The following is an 18,860-nucleotide window of genomic DNA, read 5'->3' on the forward strand; positions in this document are numbered from 1 at the left end:
GCAATGGCCATAAGCACCTAAAACTGGGTGACACACACTTGCTTCCACGCCACCATACTTAACCACTTACCAACTTAGCAATGAAAGCACTGTCAAGTCAGTTACAGGTGACTAAACAATAACTGAAGTGCATGGGAGCTACCCCAAGATGTTTCATTAAGCATTTGTGAACATCTTTGTGAGGTTCATTCTATTTTCTTCAGCTGCTCTGAGCCCTCAAGTGATCAGTCTGAGGCAACAGAGCTTCTGCAACTCTTCCCAAAGTCATGAAGCCCATCTGGCTTTTGAGCTGTCCCAGACTCTTCTCTTTCAGTTTCATCTAGATAGAGGCTTTTATGGCCACGTGATGCTGGAGAAGGGAGCATATTTAAGGTTTATCTTGTTCTCTCTGGGGCTTCTGCTGTACTGCCAGTCCCTCAGCAGTCCACACTGCCTTGTGTGATCTGAGCAGTGATTTGGTGTAAAACAAGGAACAAGTAATCAGAGCACTTCCAGCAAACACAAATGTTGGAAGGAGAGTGACTGAAGGCAATGGAAAAGTAAAATCCTTTATTCTTGTAGTAGCAGGATTTATTCCCATTACACTAACTCACATCCTTGGAATAAATCCTGGAGACTTTTGCTGTTTGTTAACTTAAACACTTAACAGAACTCTCCCTCAAGAGCTGTTTTACTGTGGCTCTCTTCAGGTTTTGCATACACAAGGCAGGTGGCAAAGCACTCAGCAAACTTGAAAAATGTTTACACATTCTTTTAAACAAATTATTTCTGGTAGTTCTGGCAGAAAGCATTCCCATCCCTTCCATACAGGCAGTTGCAATTTTCACTGCTTCACTGCTTCCAGTTTATTTTCAGAGCAGAGATTGATGCACATGTGAGAGGCAGATCACCAGTGACCTTGGAGTAGACTACTTTTGAATGGATCAAAAGAAAATCTTCATATGCAGAGCTGTCAATTTAAAACTTACTCCAAAAATGAGAACAATGCTTTAGTGCATTTCTGTGCCTACAGAACTTAGTGCAAATATTTAAACAACAAAACACGTGTATTACTACCAGATATATTCAACAGCACTGCTGCTTTACAGACCATGGAATTAATTTGGAAAAGACTAGTTTTATTTTAAAGATGTTTGAATGTCGCTTTTATCTACTGAGGATTTTTTTTTAATTAGTCTTCTCAACGATGAGCTGAAAAAACATCACTTAATAAAAGTCTACCACCTCCTTTATTTAGCACAATATTTTGAATTTTAGCCAATTTGACCATGAAGTTATTTGCAATGTATCCAAGTAAAAATTTACCTTAAAATATATTCATAATTAAAACTAACAATTATGATGTTGTTAAACTAGGAAGACTTTTTTGAAAAGAAGAGGCTTTTCTACAGCAAAGTGCAAAATGCTCTGTCAGCAGCGTAGTAAGGTTGTGTACTCAAAGTGGAAAAACAAAACACTGAAAACCAGAAGAATAAACCTCAGTTTTTCTTTATATGGTGGAATATTTTTGTTGTTTCTGACAGACTCAATAAGATGCCCAGTGTATTTTAAAAAGTATTAGAGTAGGTGATTTTGTTTTCACATTTGCATGTTGTTTGGCACTGCTAGATGGCGCTCCACAAAATACCAAGTTACCAGAAGTCCCAAGGGTACAAACACTTTTGCCCTTCTCCCCCCTCTTTGTTCTCCAAAACTCAAAACAAACCGAGCTATAAAGTGCACAACAAATGTGGCATTCTGTGACTCAGCCTTCTGTATTCATTTAGCCTACAGTTTCACAGCTATGAAATCAAACACACACAGTATGTGAGAAAGTTTTATCATTTTAGAATCAAAATATCCCTTAAAATATTTACATTTTACAGTAAAAAGGATAGCAAAACACAAAGTAATGTACAAGCTCAGGTATTCAAGTTTTTGAAGCATGGAAAATGGTGGGAGAAATGACTTTACTACTACAAATAATTTTCAAGAATTTAGGTTAGAAATGCTTTCTCATTAAAACAAGTGCAGTTTAAAGCAGTAACATTCGAGCAGCTCAGCCTTCCAATTTCTGGTCACAAACTGCTTCAGATGCTTAGGAAAAACTTGAAATATAATATAACGAAATACACTTGAGTTCTTTTTGTACTACTGAATAATTTAAAAAAAACCCCAAACTTTTCACACCACCGAACATATTACATTTTGTTGTAACATGTGGATTCTGAGGCTTTGCTGCAGTCTTTAAAAACAGTGCAATTTAAAAACAAGGGTATTGTATGAAAACGACCTTTAAAATTATCAGGGCATCTTAAAACAGAAGAGAGCACAAATTACCAAAGGCAGCAACTATATTGCAGACTTGACTAAAGCCAACTTCCTCAGCTAAGAAAATTCCTAAGCCTTTATTGCATATTAATAAAAAGAAATCTTTAAAATTTTGAATATACAGCAATGTAAAATTTTTAAAATATTAAACTCCTACTTCTAGCGATAGTTGGTATAATGAAAAAAAGGATGAGTATTGGTACATTGAGTGGTACCAAAACACAGACTTGTTTCTGCAAAACACCAACACAGAATAAAAAACAATGGCACAATCCTAGCAGGCTCTCTTTTTTTGTCATACAAAGCTTTACGACATTACTCTAACAGTTTATTTAAATAGGATTTTAAAAGACTGCCTGCATCTTTTTACCTTTTGCTTTTAGTTCTGTCACTGTGGTCCCTATGTCTCTCTCTGTTCTTTTCACTTTCTCGTTCTCTATGCTTGTCTTTGCTTTTCTCCCTCTCCTTATCTTTTTCATGAGCCTGTTCATCACTTTTAGGCTTCTCTGTCTTTTTTTCTGGATTTCTAGTCTCTCTGGGGCTTTTTCCATCAGCAGCTCTATCACTGTGTGGGGATCGCGCTCTTTCTTTGTCTCTCTGTCCTTCCTCTCTACTCTTCCGCTCTCTCTCTTTTTCCTGGTTTCTGTCTCTGCGCCTGTTTCTTTCGGAATCTTGCTCCCAGTATTTTTCATTGCTCCATTCTTTTTCATGTCTGTCTTTTTTTTGGTGATGGGTTTCACTGTAAAGTCTTTGTCGATCATTTTTTCCTCTACTGAATCCTCTCTCTAAATGCTGTTCTTCTCTGCCCCAAGGATCGCTGTGGCGTCTTTCTGGTCTCCTACTGTCTTTACTCTGAAAAAAATTTTCTGGTCCCAAAAATCTTGATTGTTTGTGAGCCACCGGTAGCCCTTGTGCAATGGGTCCGGCATACTGTGGTGGCTGACCTGATAAATGAGCTACTGGTGGCCATGGCATCATTGGATTTTGAGGAAAACCAAAGCCAGGAGGAGGAAGAAGCGGAGGTGGTAAATGAGGAGGAAATCCAAACATAGGGTTGTTTTGTGGAGGGAAGTTATGAGGTACAGGAGCCTGAAACTGAAATCCAGGTGGATTAGATTTAGAATGCTGAAAATTCTGCTGAGGAGGTCCAACAGATGAGAAACTGCCACTTGCAACAGGGCTTGGGACTTTGGAAATAAATTCAGAACGAGAAGAGTTTTCAGTTTCAAAATGAGATGAAGTTGTGGCTTGTCCTCTTCTAAATGAGTTCACTGTTTCAATATTTTGCATCAATCCATCTTCCTGTGAGTGTTTGGTATCTTCTGCTTGTGATGCAACTGTGTTATCTGCCTTAGCTGCAGCTGAATTGAACGGTGTCTCATTGGTTTGAGTCTCACTTTGATACAGGTTTAAGCCCCCTTCTCCAGAAAGTTGTTTATTCTCTGGTTCTACTTGATCATTTCCTGAAGCATTTTGTCGGTCTTCATTTCTGCTAACATCTCCATCCTTGTTTTCTGAAATATTAGTCTGCTGGCTTCGTCCAGCTGCCTGTCGTGGATCTCTTTTAAGATTAATGAATGGTGGCGATTTAGAGGTATTAGCAGTAGTACCTTCAGCAGAGCCTACATTAACATTGTTCTCACTGGGCTTTTTTCCTGAATTTGATGAGGAAGAAAAGCTGGAATTTGTGCTCCTTCTAACTTCCTGTGCAACACTATCTTTGTCTGGTATCTGTCGCTTTGAGTCATTTTCTTTACTTTCTTCAGTTTCCTTATTCTGTGCTTGAGCAGACAAATTTGCTAAAAATGCTTCTGTGGAGACATCTGGAGGTTTTCCCTTAAGAGTCAGCCCTATCAAAGAACCAGTACTTCTTGCAGAACTTGAGGTCCCTACAGCTGCTGCATCCACAGTTGCAGCAGCATTAGTGGATTCTTGAGGATCATCCAAACCAGTCTTTGCTTCACCAGCTTCAGCAGTTACCTCAGCAACATCCATGGTTTCTTCTTTCAAGGCTGCCTGTTCATTTAATAATGGTATTTCTTCACTAGGACCTGCTTCTGACTTGCTGTGCTCATACACCTGCCCTGTTGTGCCCAACAGGCTTTGAAGAATATCATCCACGGGCAACGGTTTATTTGCTAGCTCCAGAGTAGAAGGCTGATTTTCCCATCCAACCAGGACTCCAGGAAGAAACCTGAGAGGCTTTGGTGGTTCATGTTTGGTACTTTCCACCAACGGTTCAATAACTGCTGGAGCATCATCTGTATTAGACTGCTGTGGTTTATTTCTCTGCTTGTGCAGCACAGTTGTGAAGGAATTAAAAAAATTATTTTCCTCTTCTTCTTCTAGTGCCAAATCATGATGTGAGACTTCAGGTTTGCTTGGCTTGCTTTTCTTCTCTGGTGGCAAGCTACTCAAGGTATTTTCAGCAGCCTCATCTGCAAAACTACTGGTTACACTTGAAACAGCAGTAATCTGCCTCTTCATCTTCTGGCGAATTATCAATCCCAGTAATAAATTTGGTCGATGTATTTCAATCCCTGTACAAAATTGCAACAGCAATTTATCATCTCTTTATATTTTGGTTAAGGTAATAATTTTAACAAAAACAACCCCCATATACTTACAATATACTATCAAAAGTATTAGTCTTATGGCATTTGAATTTGTTCTGCTTGTCATAACAATACTTAAAATAATAAAAAAATATATTTCCAGTATTAAAATTATGACTTCAAGCACTGCAACTTAAGATTGGTTCAAGTACACTATAACTTCCAAACAGAGAGTATGAGACAGATAGGACATCTAATCTCATCAGAATCAGCACGGAAGTTAAACATCAGTCTAATCCAGCTACAACATGGTAACAGTGGTAGCAAAGTACAATAGGGGGAAAAAACAGTAAACAGAACACTTGCAAACAAAAAGTCTCCTCATCAATTTGTATTAGACATCCTCCTTCAAAGATTTACCAGGAAAAATTTCAGAAATGTTTCCCTCATTCCAGGAAAGCTGCTGTGTTTCAAAGCATACTATTACCCATCTCCTCACCATCTATTTTGTTCCATATAATGGCAAAAGAAAATAGTTCTAGCTCATTCTCTCTTCATTTTGGCCCTGCCTATCTCAAAAAGAAATATTATCCACAAATTTTTATAACCAAGATAAACTGATGTAAAGTAACTCAAGCATACACAGATCAACTCAAGTGTACACAGATCATTTCAAGAGCTTCTTTTCCTTGCCCATCTATGTTTTAAACTGTCAATGTATTTTTTTGGTAAGGAACTTTGGAATACTTGAGTAAAAAGATAAAAACAATTAAAATAATGAAAAATACTATTTTAAATTGAGAGTACCAATTTGGAACTTATGCCTTCTACCATAGTCCACTTGTGTAACTCAGTTTACTGCAATTGAAACCTACAAAGCCTCCTGTGTTAGAGAAAGAAGGTAGCAGACATAAAACAAGGCTGTAAACACTAATCTTTTCATCTTTGAAGTATCTCAATAATCTAGCGAGGGGAAATTGATATCTTTTCAAGGAAACTAATATAATAATACTATGGAAAACTCATTCCATATTTGAATAAAATAGCATTTTTAAATTTCATTTCCTCTTATTGCCAACTTCTTTAAGTAGCGTTATGATCATAAAATTCCAAACTCCAAGCTGTACTTACCAGGCCCATCAAAAGGCACAAGGTGATGAGGGACTTTGTCTGAGGAACCTAAAGGGATGAGGTACAAATCTTTCACTTGCTTCATATTATTGGCTGCTACACCGTAACGTTTTCTACTGCTGAAATAGGCGAACAGCAATGCATAGGAGATCTGATCTTCTTCGGTTACCGGGGTAAAGCGAACCACGCAGATCTCCTGTTTACAGAATGAGAAGGAAAAAGATGGTCAAGAATATTTTTCTGTGAAATGCTATTTTTTTACTGACTGCTCTTTATTTAAAAGAACGGTGCTGAGGAGAAAAAGCTATGCCAAAATGGCAGAGAACAGAAGAGACAGAAGGAACAGAAACAGGGCCAAAAATAATTCAGAACTAGATAAAACAAGTAGAAAGCACTTAGAATGAAAAAATTAATTGAAGTACATGACAAAAGAGCCAATATTTTAACAGACAGCTAAATAACAAGTTTCAGGGAAGCTTGCCAGCTTCCAATGAATTACTCCAGTCTCTACCCTTAACATTACTAGAAAGCTGTGTTTTGTATTCTGTTGTGTCCAAGACATCCATTAATAATAGTGGAAGACGAGTATTCAGATCCCAGAATTATGCCCAAAGCCCAGCTCAGGAGCTGATGTTGTTCGAACAGCCTGGAAGATTGGACATAAGAGCCTCTGCAAAAAACTAAGATGGCACCTAGGCAGGCTGAAATAACAGGCTAAACTTTCTCAATGTCAGCAAAGGCAAAATGCAAATCTTGCACTTTGAGCTGAAGTAACCCCACGCACCAGAGCTGGCTGGGGGACTGACTGGCTGGAAAATAGCTTGGCATAAAATGATGTGGGGATCCTGGTGGACAAGCCCAGTATCAACTGGTGATGCATCCATACCAAGAAGGCCTTCTGCAACCTGGCTGTCAGAATCAAAGCAGTCAGCACACCAAGGGAAATGCCTATTTCTTTCTATCCAGCACTTGTGAGACATCACCTGGAAAGGACTTTCAAGTTTTGGGCTCCCCAGCATAAGGACTACTGGCACACAGTGGGATAAGTTTAGCAAAGAGCCGCTGAGATGGTTTTGCACAATGTAACACTACTGAAAAAACTGACATGTGAAGTGGTATCCCAACATTTCTGATGAGTTACTGTGAAAAACAAAGACAGGTATTCTCAAACAGTAGCTGACAGTTTAAGGTTAGGTAGGAAAAAAAATGCCAGCAGCTGCCACTCATCCCATTCAACATAACCATGAGATACTCCTAAAGTTCACATATTTTGCAAATGTTTCAAAGAGAAAAAAATTAAGTATCTTTAGGATGACTAAGATGCATATTAAACAGCAAGTCTTTACTAGGTAAAATTCTTACCTTGGTCCCTGAAGCTTTGATTTTTTCTACATAATCCCAGACAGTGTGGGGAGATATCCTGCCACCTACTTGAATACTATCAGGTAAATCCTATGAGAAAGGACAACAGAAATGTGAATCCAAATAAATCTTGTGCTATGTCCTTCATCCAGTATTTGTTTCATAAAATTCAAAACATACTTAGTTCTTTTATTCCTTAAATTGTAATTCAAAAATATCTGTAGAAGTTACAACAGAAGAACAAAATTAAATTTTGGACATTTTAGATTTTCAGTATGAAGTTACCAATACATAATGAATTAGTTATCATTCAATACTATTCATCTATACCTTGCAAAATTTATCCTTTCTGGTAACATTAACTGCAAACATCACTGTGCTCTGGGAACACTCAAGCTATCCATCACATCACACCACAATGAGAGCTCCACACCTATGTTCACAATAAACTTTCAAAATCTTCATCATGAGGGGAAAATATAACCTACATGTGCATGTATATAAAGATGTAAATTCTTGGATACTACTGAGTTCACTGTTCCCAAGCAAAATAAACTTTCAGAAACATAATTTTTTTCTGAAAAGAGAGCTTTGAAAAGTGCATGATACTCATATAACAATCCCTTAGTATTAAGGATTACTGCATGGCCTGCACTTCCCTGAAGATCTACAGCAAAGTAAAAATAATCTTATTAACAGAAGACCTAAGTTCTTTTAATTAGAAGGCTGATGCATCCTGTGCAGCTGTCAAGAAGGAAAATTGTGCCTTATAAGCTCACTGATCTTTATTTTGTGACACGAAGACAACTATTATAAGCAGTTAGATGCTTTTCCAGTCTCTCAGACACGGAAGAGAATGTTACATGAACGTTTTTTTTCAGGGACAACTGAGTCACAATGCAAGGTTAGGACCAGAACTGCTACCAGATGGGCAAAAAAATAAAAAACAAAAAAAACTCCATTACGCAGGTTTCTGTTATAGATAGGAAGATGAACAAGAGGTTCATGTAATGAATAATGCTTGACTTACAAATATAGAACTTAACCAATGTCCTCCCACAAATACTTCATTCAGTAAAATGATCATGCCTCACTGTCTTCCACCATTATACTAGTCTACAAGGTAAGTAAGTTGGTAAAATCAATAAATGAATTGTTCATTCATTCTTTTCAATAAATATAAATACCTCTGTTAAATACTCAAAGGAGCCAGAAACTGGATAAGCCTTAATAACAAATTTTGCTACTGAAGGCATATTGATAAAGCCCTTCCAGATGAAATTCAGGCGTGCCAGAAACAGACTTTCACATTCCACAGTACCAGGCGTTTCTGACCTAAAAAACAGGACAAACAAAAAACCCACTCAGTTTACAACATGATACAGCATGCAAGACAGGGTAAATCCTAATTTTTCTTTATCACAGAAATGTAGTATTATAAAGAATTTTTTTTTCAGTTAAGCATACTGAAGGGTTAATGAAAAAAGACAGGCAGATAACCATGTTTCTAATCTTCCAGTAGAGTAGATCTATGGTACAGGAATAGTCAGATGAGCAGCACATTAATTCCCTAGTCAGTATTTTTTAAAAACAGAGAAGTTGTTTTGTCTGAGAATTATCTATAATTCTCTATACTGAAGAGGACAGAAACACTCACAGGTGCTGCAGAGCCAGAGAGATGTTCCCCTGCCATAGGTAAAAGATGAAAACACACTGCCAGCTGGCCTATACTGCTTTCCTAACTCCTACATCTTGTGCCACCGTCTGTCCACCACCTGAATGCCTGTGTCACCCTACTCTCTCTTTGTACCACAAGCTGGCTCCTCATGTCTTCTCGTCTATGCACCACTTCCACACCTTCTGTGAGTGCCTCCTCCTAATTCCACCTGTAAAAAACTGTTTTTCCTGTCTTTGAAAAAATGCCTCAGTTTTTTCAACAAAGCAGCTGAAAAAATTAATGGCATGACTTCAATATTTTCACAGGAGAGTGTTTCTCAACCTGAGAGTTTCCTTATGAAAAAGACTACATATTTCAACATTTTCCAACATTTTACTATCAAAATATTCTAGGCATGCTATTAACAGTTTTAAGCTGCCCAGCAGTACCAGATGTTGCATTGTTACAGTAACACTGTAACCAATGTTTATTTCTGTCGACACTGGAAATTACCTTGAACTTGCTGTAAGCTATTCAAAAACCAAAGTTCACTATCCTTGGTAAAAGATCACACTGTCCTGATAAAGACAAAATTTCAGCATGAACTCTGGTCAATTCTAAATAATTGGGAGCGGATGTTTTTCTCGAAAAGCCTCCCTCATACCAAAAAGAAAGAGACTCATAAACTGCAATTTCCTTTTTAGTGAGTAGCAGAGTGTGGAAGAAAATGAAGAGAGAGCTGACAGTAAATACAGCAAAACATCAAACAAGCTGCTGTTATGCTGTTATCTGCCATTTCTAGAAAAGCACTACTTTGGAATTTCAAACTAGCCTGAATTGTCAGTGTAAATGCTCTGTTTAGAGTAATATCAAATTCCCTGAATAAGTGTATATTTATATATACACTTATAGAAAGACACACTTATTTAAATGCAGCACAATATGTACACTATGTGCCTTAACAGCAAAAGACAATATGAAATTTATATACTGATTTTTTTTAATATGAATATGTAATAAGATGATCTTTTTAAACCTTGCTGCACCAGAAAATATTGGCTTTTTGGGAAAGTAAACTATATGGTAATTAGAAGCTTGCAATCACAACAATATGTGTACGACTTCAAGCACCCAAATGGATCAATGAAACACTATTAAAAAAGTAGCTTTAGATGTAATAGCTTAACAAGATTAATAATGTCTTTCATTTTAAAGTATTGTTTCTACAGCTTATATTACTTTGGGAGAGGTGTGAATGACTTTGATGAGTCTTGCTTATCATCTTCCAGTAATTCTGAAGCTAAAATACTTGATGTGGAGGAGAGTGCATCTGCAATGCTCTCTGCTTCATTGTCGGACTGCTTCCGTGCAACCCCGACAGACACCTTCACCTTCTTCCCTGACACATCATCAGTAGGTGGTGCCATTCGGCCTGCAGAAAATGAAGCACAAGGGGTTTCATTTTTTATTAAAGAAACAGAAAGAGGACCTTCTCTGAATACAAGGAAGACACATCAAAAATACTACATATCGCCACTGAAGTGGGATAGGATACATATTTTACACGTATTTTACCCTGCATAAATTATTACATTGTAGATGTTTATGCAGTACTAAGCATAATTTTTGGCACTGCGATGGCATAGGATGAAGAAATGAGGAATCAACAGTAGTATGTACATCCACCATAGGGATTGCACACTCTGAAGCTGTTTTTTTTTAAAAGAAGACAAGTTTATGCCAATAGACTATCCTTTTAATCCTCTTTTGGAAATTATGAAGTAAAACATTCCTTCCATAACTTTGTCAGCAAACTATGTAAAAACCCACATTTATTTAAATTCTTGAGGTATATTGAGATTTATGATCATCAAATTATAGAAGTGCCATCTATTTATTTTCATGTGCTTTCCCAAATTACCTATGCAGATTTTGCAGTTTAGATCGAAGAGATGATTTTTATGTTGACTTGTGGTGTCCGGAGATGCAGATTCATTTATTTCTTTATCCTTTTCAGCTTCTTCTGACTTCTCAAACAACTTCGTATTAGGTTCCTAAGAAAAGTCAAACACATTTCAGTTAGGCTTTTTTAATTCCTCTGTTAATATTCCTAATATTGTTTAAAAGTTTTATGGCATTTTCCTCCCTTCAGACATATAGCTCTTCCTTCAGCTGCATAGCCTAAAATTCTATCAAAAAATCTTCAAATTCATTACAATAACTAATTGATATTCTCAAATATATTCAGGTACCATTTAGAATATTTTCTAATTTCTACTACTGCCAGAATTCATCATACAGTCACAGACACAACATAGAAGGAAAGAAACCAACAAAATCACCAGGCCAAGAAGTCAGTAAAGATAAAAGAAAAACTATCAGATAATTATAGACTTGAACAACAGAATCATAAACAAAATACATCACAAACATATTGCCTATGTACTAAACACACTGTAGGGCCATGCTTTCTTTTCTACCTGAATTTCCATTACTTCCTCTTGTTCTTTCATTGGTGTCTCACTTTCAATTTCTATTTCTCCTTTGTGAGTAATTTTTGTGATAGGTCTTCTTTCAACCTCCCTCTGCTCCTTCTCAATCATTTCAATTGTCTGTGAAAACAAGTAGTTATGTGTAATTACTCCCATACAGTAAAATTTGGAAATTCAAAAATGTAAGAGATAACAGTATTGCAATTAGGAACCCTCTAGGAAGAAAAGTAATACATTCTTATTTTGCAAGTGTCAAGTAGTTTCATAAAGCAAACAGGGAAGCAGCCTAACTTCTCCTACAGCGTAGCAGCAAGTACTTACCAGGCATGCATTTAAATAAGTTATAAAGCAAACCTTCAACACTGAATTAAAATACTGATAATTCTGATTTCCCAAGAGCTAAAGAAAAAAATACATTCATTATTTTCCCATCATAATAGGGACAATGCAGAATATAAATATATGCAAATTTGTATAATTCTTCAACATTTTGTTTTTTAGTACATAAACCTAGTGCTTCATCTCAAGAAAAAAATTAAAGGTATTTTTAAAAGTAATGGAGATGCTAATTCCAATACCACTGCTGCTTTGCTTTCTTGCAATAAAATAAAATACAAACCATTATTTCTAATATTGCCTCTTAAAGCACACTTCCATTTCCTACACCAGGATGAGGTTGTAATGGCTGTGCCAAATATTCTCAAGCTTAATTTACTAAGGAAACAAGCATTCTATGATTGCTTTATCTGTTTGAAAAATACCAACAATACTTATGAACATCCTGGGGAAATAAAAAGAAAAAAATATTAAGTAGCAGTCTCAATGCCTTGCTTAAATAGTAACGTGAAAAATATAGTCAAGTGATACATCGCTATTTATTTTACGTGTTTCTAGAAATTTTGAAGCATTTCTCTGGAATAATTAGGACCCTTCAGCAATTTTTGGAGCAGCATACACTTTTTTGGGAAGATATTTCTCATAGCAGTGGAATTTTATTTTGCATGGTCTGTTTTCAGAATTTCACTGACGTTTGTAAAAATAAATGTAAAAAAGGTTCCACTACAAAAGATGGGGTTTGGATAGATACAGAATACACAAACTTTTCATTCTTTCTAGGCCCTTGAAATAAGATAATCAACAAGTGTTTTTCCACAGATAGTAGCAAAAAGTTATCATGATTCATAAACAAGTCTAGCCACAATGTGCAATCACAAGGAAAAAAACACAGGAATAACTACTATTGCAAAGCATACTGCAGTCTCTAAAACAGCATCCTACTCCACTAAATTAGTTATTACCAAGTATTCATTCTGAGCACACAGATGAATTTACACTACCCAACATTGTGCTTTTAGATGTGGAATATAAATACCAAAAAATCCTGTCAACATAAATCCAGATTTTGTAAACTAGAAAATTTTTAATGGCCATTTCTAAACAGATGCAGTTAATGTCAGACTAAATGCCCAATAAATGGAGCAATGTCTAATAAAAAGGAATTTTCTATAAAAATACAGATCCTCTTATTCCTGTCTCTCCTTCTAAACTCTCAGCACAGTACACAGAGTGACGCTCTGCTTTGAGAAGTCATGCCTAAACTAACCTAGTAAACTTCCTACACTTGGGTTTCTTTTGCTGCCTGTATTTTTTTTTTTTTTGGTTCTTTTTTGTTTTGGTTTGGTTTGGTTTTTTTGTTTGTTTGTTTGTTGTCCCTTTAGGCTGCTTTTCCAACTGGCAGATCAGGTTTTCAGCTCTGGATTTACTTCTTGGGGACTGATTTGTAACACTTCAGCAGTAAGTTAGAAACAATACCAGTTTGCTCTGGTTTGGTTTGTCCAATATCTGTTTCTCCCTGATTAGGAAACTGGTGTTTATAAACTACAGCAACAGCTTTAAAATCTTGCGGAAAATAAGGACAAAGAAGTCTTCCTGGAGATAGAAAGACGAGCCAGCAGCAACAAAGTTGCAAGGCAAAGGAAAGTGCATGGTTGCCTCCCCTCAGAAACTGACTACACTCCTTTCACTTCTGTCCTGACAACATCTTCGGGTTTTGAGTACTAAATGAATTACAGAGATCCTCCTGCTTGGTTGCAACATCCATTCTGCTCTTTCTGCATACACTTAACCTGCAACCAGAAGTTACACATGCTGTCAAATAAACAATGTAAGTTGACAAATCTCACATGTCTGTTTTCTCTCTGTCTCCAAGCAGCCAGCTCTTTGGAAGCCAGTTCTTCTGGGCTCATTTTTATTAGATGATCTGGAGTAACCTCTCCTTTCAGTACTTTCTTAAATAGTATCTAGAAGAAAGAAAAAAAGCACCTGTTGCTATCAAGACAAAAAATAGCTCACAGCAGGAAATAAATCAGAGAAGCAACATACAACATGCTCTGTACAGCTAAATGGAGTGTGTGGGCTTCTAATTATCTCCACTCCAGGAAGCAGTACCAGATTTTATAACATGAAAAGCTTAATTCCAGAGCTCCATTTATTCTACATAATAATGTATCTACACGTACCCTTAATGATTAAACATTTAATTAACTGCTGTTTCAAAAGAGAAAGACTTTATGCCCACTCAGCAGTAACTCAGACATTTCACTGTTGTTGTTTTTAAAGGTGCAAATCCTCTGCATTACGCAACAAAGAGAAGATGCTATCAAAGAGGATATCTATGCTTCTTGCCTAAATGAAGTCCGAGGATAAAAAAAAGACAACCAACTACTTTAGCAGTATGAGCAAAGAGAAAACAGAAGTTAATTGTTAGATGAAAGCTAAGATAGAAGTTCTTACAACTGGCTCACTGTAATGGCAAAAAACTATAAACAAAGTGACTTGATCAGAATAACTGATAAAGGACAAAAAACAGAAGCTGAGGAGGAATGATGTTAAGTAATGGGCTCACAGAAAGCAGAATAGAGAGTGAAGACCAAGCTTGAGAAATCTGCGTGTGAAAAAGTACAGTAAGGAGATCTTGAACAGAAAAAGAGTAGGTGTAGTAAACAGCAAAGAATTATGGGGGGAACAGGAATAACATCTAAGTAACATATCAGTGGTAAAGAGAAACACAAACTTGGCCAACTGTATCTACTACAGTTTGAAACCAAACAAAAAACTGTACACTGGGAGCAAGGAGTTGGAGAATTGATGATGGGGAAGAACACAGAGGACACTCAGTGCCCAGGAACAAACAACATCAAAAAACCAAGGAAACCCAAAAAAAACCCCAAATCAGTTAAACTGCAGGAGGATTGATAATGTTTCTAGATTGAAGATTGTTCCTTAAATCTACAGCAAATGAAGGACTTCTGCAAAGGACAACAGACAAATCACACATACATTATTTTTAGGATCTTTCAGATTGAACATTAAACTTCTGTATTTGTTCTTATACTTCGCATCCGTGTCTCGAAAAAAAGAATATAGCTCTCTTTCGATCCTTGTGGCAACTTTTGCTGCTCTCTCCTCAGGAATCTTTAAGCTGGAGTCTGTCAATCTATAAGAGGACACAATGGCAAAAATTACAAAATGCATCCAAATATTTAACAGTTTTTCCTTTGCCTTCCAAAGGGAAATACTTATAAATACAAATAAATAATTTCATTTCTTAATATATCTTTACCTTTTCATAAGAATTTCCTTAAGAGACTGCTTAACACTTTGTCTTATCTGATCAGCAGAAGGCTTGGAAGCTGGCAGGTGTGTTGCACTACTGGATCCTTTCTCATTTTTCTTTTTCTTAATTTCTTGTTTCTCATGCACACCTACCAAAAAACAGTTGAAAACTGTAAAATACTCAAGTAGGTTTATTTAGAAATTTTTGCTGCTGATGGAATAATTTTCATGAAATTTTAAATTGCTAAGAATTGATCCTCAAGAAGAAGGACTGGACCCCTAGGATGGATGGCTTGTGTTTGGTTGGGGTTTTTTTCTTCTTTGGTTTGGATTTTATGTTACTTAGATTAATCCACAACAAAAACTTCCTTAGCAGAAATAGGGAGTTTGCCCTTTGATTTGCAGTATTTTCATCTACGCCAAATTAAGATGACCAGTGCTCATTAGCTTGATCTTAAGTATGATTTTGGACTCTAAATTTTTGTAACAGCATAGATTCATTTTTCAATGAACAAACTAAGAAATAATATACTATGAAGCGCATATAAGCATAATAAGCTTTACTTTAAAACACCATTTTACATTAAACTTAGCATTTCTGCATCTGTTAGCCATCAAAATTATTTCAACTATAATAATCTCATCTTCTGATTCAGGTAACATTCAAGGTCATTGTAAGGTTTGTGTCATAAATAATTCAAATAATGGGTAAGTCTAATCAAACTAAAATCATTAAAGAAAAACTACTAATTTTCAGAGAGTCAACTGAAAGCTCATTTGTGTCAGCATGTGAACGTGTCTCTAATTTTGAGCAGCACCCTTCAATTTAGGGAAGAAATGGGAACTAAGTAATATTATTTTTTTCATTTTATACTCAGAAAAAAAAGGAACAAACTGAAGACTGATAAAAATTTCTAGAATACATCAGCACTGGCAAAAGACCAGAGGAGCTAAGTTATGTATTTTTAGACAAAAATTCAAAGCTTGAGTTTCAGAGTAAAAGACACAGTTCTCACACAAAATCTCACTAGCTTTGCTGCTGAGATTTCTGTCCCAAATTACAACAACTTCACATTATAATGACCTTAGAAGAAAAATGCTTCCTAGAAGGGAGCTGGGGAGAGGACAAAGGTTGCTGGGAGGGTAAATACGTCCCTTCAACGTTTCAAATGAAGTTTAAATGAAAATCTGATGACTCAGCAAGTAATATAAAGTTCCCCCTGAAATGAGTTGACAAGATTGTCAATTTGTTAATTATTATCAAAAGACCTCAGTAAGTCAAAATATAATTTATACAACAATTAAACCAGCTCTATGTATACAAAGCATTTCATACTATTTTATGAAAGAGTATTTTAAAGTCTCATACAATATAAAATAAATTTTAATAGAGATGTCTCTGTACTTTTTCTCACAGTTTTGGTCATGTGAGCATCCTCTACTATTGAAACAGAAACACACATTTATCTAGGACACATCTACCTACTAAATAAAACTGAAAAAGAATTGAGAAATAAAGATCATAAATGTTACAGACACAAACAGCTCTTCCACTATGGAACATGATTTGAAAAACTGATGCTATGAAGAAAGGTATCATCCTTCACTGTACACAGGTGTGAACTGTAGCATGGAGGACATTCCCAAGCCTTGGTACCTGATTTTGTGGACCTTTCCATTGTACTAAGGGATTCTTTACTTATTTTTTCATTTTTATCTTCAGGGGACCGCCGAGGAATTGCAGTAGTTTGTGATCCCTTCCGAGCAGGAACGTGCTGCCCTTTTTTAGTATCAGAGTCTCTGGACTCTGGTAAATTCTTCCCATCCCCAGATTCCTGAAAGAAACATTTACACATGTTAGCATGCTACTGAATGCTACAATCAACGTTTACATAATTACCACGTATTTTCCCCATTTTTCCTTTTTACACTGTACAATGTATGCCCTGGATTCATGTATCACCATATAATTTTCTAAAGAATTACCGAACAATATCCCAAATTACTGCCAAGCATTGCTTAACAATCTCTTTTAAATATTGGCTCAAGATATGGAACAGACAATTTGCATTTAAACTCTGTGTTGACAACCACTAAGTCTGCAGTTATTTTGAAAAGTCAGGGATACCGATGAACATCCCTTAACCAGTTTTAGCCACAAAGGTCAGGGATGTTTAGAAAGCATATGTAAATTAAAATTAAAAAGAACAGTTTACATTCCAGAATTTCAATACTACTTCTCAGAAATAAGACAAGCTTACTGACGATTATGTTATTGTGAATATGACATTATATACTAACAAACTGAAGAATTGTCTCAATAATCTTTGTAAATTATCCTTTGGTTAGTACAATTAGACAAAAAGTAGAAAAACTCCAATCAAAGCACTAGGCATTCATTTCTACATACAATCTGAAATAAAACCAACCAAAAACTAAAATACTGTTGCTCTATTGTTTCCTGTTGTTTATCTGCAGCTCATAACACATAGCAAATTGACAGATGTCCTATAACGCATTTAGCAATCTGGAAGAAAAATGCACTAGGTTCTTCACCATTTCTCTGTACACCTGTATATATAGGTTTATATACACATACAGGAGTAGGACTTCAATGATCTTCATGTGTCACTTCCAACTCAGGATATTCTATGTGCATATTACACGAACTTATCCCTGCTCAAAATAAAAAAGAGTTCAGCAATACCCTCTTGAAAGAGTCAAGCCACTCAGAAGATGAAGTAACTTTGCAAATAATTTAAATTAGATTCACAAAGATGCCTGAAACACGGTCTATTAATTGGCAATGGCACAGGCAGAAACCTTCTAACCTCAGAAATTGAGAGAACTTATAACATTAAATAAGACTCACCCGTCTGAAGATTTTGACTTTGTGCTTCCCAGTGTCCTCCGTCTGCTTCATTTTTTCAGCCGCTGTATTTAGATTACAAGTAGGTGTTTGCTTTGACACCCCCAGTTTTTCACACTCAATTGCTTTTTCTTCTTTATGCTCAAGTTTCACTTGAGTATCTAGTACATTTTGATCAAAGCACTCCATTTTTTTGTCTTCTTCAGCACAGCATTTCACACACACATACTCTTTATCTTCTTCACCCATCTGCTGTGCTTGAGAAAGGCTCAGTCCAACACAATCACCATGAAACCAATCATCACATCTACCACAACCTACCATAAACCTGAAAACAAAGTAAGATAAAAGTCAGTGAAAACAGTGAAAGAAGACTATGACAGAAGATAGAGCACCTTCAGCAGGATATATCATATTAGCTTTGATCTGTGCATCTCAATTGTTTGTTCTTACCTAGTGAATGATTTTCTTTCGTGCTTTACATCCATCTCCAGCCTTACGACATGGTATGGTCTTCCCAAAAGGTTTTTTTTTTTCCTTTTTGCTTTTTACAACAGCCCAAGAGACTATCAAATCTCACTGTGCTTGTGAACTTGCTTCCAAATCCTAACAAGCTTCTTTTCAAATTACTATTAATGTTCTTAAGAATGTTAAAAATCAAAACAAAAAATCCAGCAACTTTCAGTAAATTTGTTTGAAAATACTTGAAAATTTTCTTGCAAGATATTATCCTTGCTTTCCTACAAATATGATTGACATCATTCATCACAAACACATCAGCAGCTGCAATCTTCCACAGCAGTATGAGGTCTATAAATGTTCTGACAAACACAATGGGTATATCAACCTATTCTAAATTAACTGGTATC

The 18,860-nt window shown here is 36.1% G+C and overlaps 1 protein-coding gene across 5 annotated transcripts in view; it reads right to left on the bottom strand.

Moving 5' to 3' along the window:
- Positions 1-534: 534 nt before the first annotated feature.
- Positions 535-18,860, bottom strand: part of PHF3 (PHD finger protein 3) — a 50,683-nt gene continuing 32,357 nt past the window's right edge. For 4 of the 5 annotated variants that reach the window (XM_063152994.1, XM_063152993.1, XM_063152996.1 and 1 more), the window contains 12 exons: positions 17,995-18,319; positions 16,780-16,957; positions 15,130-15,271; positions 14,847-15,003; positions 13,691-13,807; positions 11,496-11,627; positions 10,937-11,069; positions 10,255-10,447; positions 8,546-8,693; positions 7,359-7,448; positions 5,997-6,192; positions 535-4,850 (listed from right to left, as the gene is read on the bottom strand). In XM_063152994.1, the coding sequence (XP_063009064.1) occupies positions 2,677-4,850; positions 5,997-6,192; positions 7,359-7,448; positions 8,546-8,693; positions 10,255-10,447; positions 10,937-11,069; positions 11,496-11,627; positions 13,691-13,807; positions 14,847-15,003; positions 15,130-15,271; positions 16,780-16,957; positions 17,995-18,319 (3,985 nt within the window). In that variant the 3' untranslated portion in view covers positions 535-2,676. Of the gene's footprint in view, positions 4,851-5,996; positions 6,193-7,358; positions 7,449-8,545; positions 8,694-10,254; positions 10,448-10,936; positions 11,070-11,495; positions 11,628-13,690; positions 13,808-14,846; positions 15,004-15,129; positions 15,272-16,779; positions 16,958-17,994; positions 18,320-18,444; positions 18,605-18,860 lie in introns of those variants that run through there. The other variant, XM_063152998.1, reaches the window with a different exon arrangement.

This window comes from Melospiza melodia, chromosome 3 (genome assembly GCF_035770615.1).
Source record: "Melospiza melodia melodia isolate bMelMel2 chromosome 3, bMelMel2.pri, whole genome shotgun sequence".
Classification (NCBI taxonomy): Eukaryota; Metazoa; Chordata; class Aves; order Passeriformes; family Passerellidae; genus Melospiza; species Melospiza melodia.